General features: G+C 66.0%; 1 protein-coding gene across 2 annotated transcripts in view; it reads left to right on the forward strand.

Annotated features, from left to right (window-relative positions):
* Positions 1–3,557, forward strand: part of CRYBB3 (crystallin beta B3) — a 7,921-nt gene extending 4,364 nt beyond the window's left edge. The window contains exons 2-6 of one of the 2 annotated variants that reach the window (XM_014517970.2): positions 629–708; positions 2,126–2,244; positions 2,372–2,504; positions 2,778–2,920; positions 3,308–3,557. In XM_014517970.2, the coding sequence (XP_014373456.1) occupies positions 634–708; positions 2,126–2,244; positions 2,372–2,504; positions 2,778–2,920; positions 3,308–3,473 (636 nt within the window). In that variant the 5' untranslated portion in view covers positions 629–633 and the 3' untranslated portion in view covers positions 3,474–3,557. Of the gene's footprint in view, positions 1–67; positions 709–2,125; positions 2,245–2,371; positions 2,921–3,307 lie in introns of those variants that run through there. The other variant, XM_025199515.1, reaches the window with a different exon arrangement.
* Positions 3,558–3,576: the final 19 nt, after the last annotated feature.

A 3,576-nucleotide genomic window follows, 5' to 3' on the forward strand; every position in this document is an offset into this window, starting at 1 on the left:
TAGCCGTTAGCACGGGCACGTTAGCAGAGCAGTGTCCCATTCGGGAGCCGTGCCATGAGGTTTTAATTGGTATTTTTTTGCAAGGGCAAGAGTGGAGCTTTGTCTCTTTTTTTCTTCTCCACTGGCCCTGCAAACTCCTGGTAATTAGGGCGAGGGAAAGGCTGGCCAGCTGTGTCCTCCCATGGGCTTGCAAAGGGGCAGGGGATGTGCTGAGATAGGCAGCCGCTGACATCCTGGCGCTGATTGAACGATGCCGTTTGAATGGGGCTGGGCCGTGTCCAGCGAGTGTAGTCGGGGGATGCTCGATGGCCTCGCAGACCCGATCAACCCATGCTGGGGAGCGGAGGCGGTGAATGCCACTAGCTGCTGGAGCGGCTCCGCAGAGGCAGTGGTGTTGCCGTGCCCCCACCGAGCCTTTGTAGACGGTGTCATTGCTCCCCCGTCCCGCTGCCTGGGCTCTGCAGGGATGGCCGGGTCGGATGCTCTGGCCTGTGTCATGCCGCAGGTCAGGCGAGATGCCCTCGCCGTCAGCAGGTGCCTGACGCTCCGGCACCCGCTTTAGTGCCCGACTAACGGGACGCGACGAACGTGGCCCGGTGCTGACGCCTTGCGGTTCGGGATTTTCCAGGCGCAATGACTGACCAGCCGAGCCCTTCCGAGCAGATGGCCACTGGGGACGGCTTCGGTGGAAGAACTGGCACGTTCAAGGTACAGACGCGATGGTCGGTCACGGGCTCGTGTTGCTCCAGGGGTAGAGCAGGCCTCCGGGCCAGACTTGAGCTCTAGGATACAGCAGTTGTTTATTGTCGCCCCTGTTTTCAAGCAGCCCCGTCCCGCCGCCCTGAGCAGCACACGGCTGCTTGATGCCGTCCCTCCTGCCCCGTGCACGCGCGTGCCTGCAGAAGGGGGCCGCGCTCCAGGCCTCCATCCCATCCCGATCACCCGCTCATCCGTAGCGGCTTAGCAGCGGGTCTCTTGTCAGGGAAGAGACTTTTTCTGAAGCTAAATTCCTTACGGCCGCGTCGTAGCCCTGTCTGCTGGTGAAAGCAGCTCGGGTGGCTGTTGTGGCCGCTCGCAGGCGGGTCTCCTCGGGTGGGGGCAGAGAAATGCTGTGAGCGAGGGTGAGATCGGAGCCCCGCACGCGGCCGGTGCTGCTGCCGTGCTTTCTCTGTGAAAAGAGCGTCAGGCCAGCGCAGCAGCGTGGGCATTTGTACCCGCAGGAAATATACCTGCCGGGGCATTTGTACCCACCAAGGCTCTGCAGGGACTATGCAGGGCAGCAGCAGAAGGCAAGGGCTAGCATCCCTAGCATTTGATAACACCCCTCTGGTGCAGCTTCCCCTCTCTCTGGAGAGGAGACGGCATCAGCCCCATGATTGCTACGGGAGCCGAGTGCATGGCGTGGCACCGTGGCTCTTGGTCTTGTAATTGGGCTCCACGTGGCAGAGGGACTTGCCCACGCATGCTATGCTTGAGGGCTGGGTCCGGCGGGCTGGCTGGGCTCTGGGCGTCCCCTGGAAGTCCCTGCCGGGGGATTGCTGGTGGCGGTGCTGCGGCTGGCAGCTCCCATGCATGCGGTGCGGGTGGGTGCTGCGGCTTTTCTCTCAGGGGTTGCCAGTGGCGTTCCTTCAGAGCTGCTGTTTCCTGCTCCTGGGTTTGCCACACGACCTCAGCAAGTTGGGCTGGGGTTGGGAAGGGGCAGCCCTGCTACCCAGAGGCCCCCGGGTGCACATGCAGCTAACTCAACCCGTGCTGGAAGGAAAGGCCAGGACAAGGATCTGGAGGGTAGGGAAGCCGGGCACAGTGCACCAGCCTCCGGGGTGGGAGGCTGCAGCTTGGAGCAGGGTCCCGGGTGAGCTGCGGGCAAGCTGCGATGCGCGTCTCGGGTCGGTTCGACCGGCCAGTGCCCGGTTTGCCCTCTGCCTCCGCTGACCCCAGGAGCAATCGCACCCCGTGCTTTGTGCTCAGCACTGGCTATCGAGTCCGAGCATGAGCCGTCCGCCTTGCCAGGAGGGTTGCTGGCTCTGGGCCGGCTCCAGTGTCGGGAGGTAGCAGGGTGGCCGGGGCCAGGGCGGGCCGGCTCCTCTCCGGGGAGGCAGCGTGACTGCACGGTCCCTCCTCGCAGATCGCCGTCTACGAGCTGGAGAACTTCCAGGGCCGGAAGTTGGTGCTGACCGACGAGACCCCCAACGTGACCGAGAAGGCGCTGGAGAAGGTGGGCTCCATCCAGGTGGAGTCAGGCCCGTAAGTACCCAGGGCCGGGGCTGAGCGCTGCCGGGGCAGGGGCAGGGGGACGCGGCTTGGCCGGCACGGGGGAGGACGGGGCTGCTGGCTAGCGGGGTCCTGGCGCTGACCCGGCTTCTCCCGGCAGGTGGCTGGGGTTTGAGCGCCAGGCGTTCGCCGGGGAGCAGTACGTGCTGGAGAAGGGAGACTACCCGCGCTGGGACGCCTGGTCCAACAGCCACAGCAGCGACCGTCTCATGTCCATCCGCCCCCTGGGCATCGTGAGTCGCGCCGGCGCTGCCCCAGCTGGCTCACAGGGTGGGGGGGTGTTTTCCCCGGGAGGCTCCAAAACTGCTCCCCACCTTCTCCCCGTGTCCGGCCGGGACAAGGGGGTCGGGCTGTGGCCCCTTGCCAGCCTGGGCTTTGCCGTTAACTGTTGGCAGGATCGGGGGCTTGGACCTGGCACCTCCTCAGTTTGGGAAGGCGCTTGCCCCGTGGCTCTCCCGGCCGTGGCGCGGAGGGGCGCGCTCACCGGCATGGCCTTTCCCCCGCAGGACAGCACCGACCACAAGATCCACCTGTTTGAGAACCCAGGGTTCGCCGGCAGGAAGATGGAGATCGTCGACGACGACGTCCCGAGCCTCTGGGCCCACGGCTTCCAGGACCGCGTGGCCAGCGTCAAGGCGCTGAACGGGACGTAAGGCCGGGCCACGGGGACGGGGCCCTGCCTCGGGGACGCGATGGATGGAGGGACTTGGCAGGGCGTCACCACGAGCCAGTCTGAACCGGGGGGAGGTGGATGGGTGAGGACATCAGAGCCCAGGTCCGTCGTGCCCGTCTCCTGCGGCCCGGGGCGCAGAGGGGAGAGAGCTGGGTCTGAGCAGGGTTTCCCCCCGTTCCCCTCTCCCTCGCTGCCTCCGGCATTGTTTAGCGTTAGCACAGCCACTCCCGCACCACGGCTTGGTTGGCGGGGGGTCGGGTGCTGCCCCGAGAGCCCCTCGTGACCCGCGGGAAGGAGAGGGCTGGCCCACGGGTCCCACAACCTCGCTTGCGGCGCTGAGGCCGGGCTCTCGCTTCCACGCAGGTGGGTGGGCTACGAGTTCCCCGGGTACCGGGGCCGCCAGTACGTCTTCGAGAAGGGCGACTACCGCCACTGGAACGAGTGGGACGCCAACCAGCCCCGCATCCAGTCCGTGCGCCGCGTGCGCGACCAGCAGTGGCACCCGCGTGGCTCCTTCGAGCACAGCTGAAGGAGACCCAAGCACCCGCACCTGCACCCGCCGCCCCTTCCCGCGCCCCCCAAGCACACCAAGAAGAGGAAGCTCAAGTGATTTTACGACGATCTTTTGTGTC

This window comes from Alligator sinensis, unplaced genomic scaffold (genome assembly GCF_000455745.1).
Source record: "Alligator sinensis unplaced genomic scaffold, ASM45574v1 scaffold628_2, whole genome shotgun sequence".
In the NCBI taxonomy this organism is placed as follows: Eukaryota; Metazoa; Chordata; order Crocodylia; family Alligatoridae; genus Alligator; species Alligator sinensis.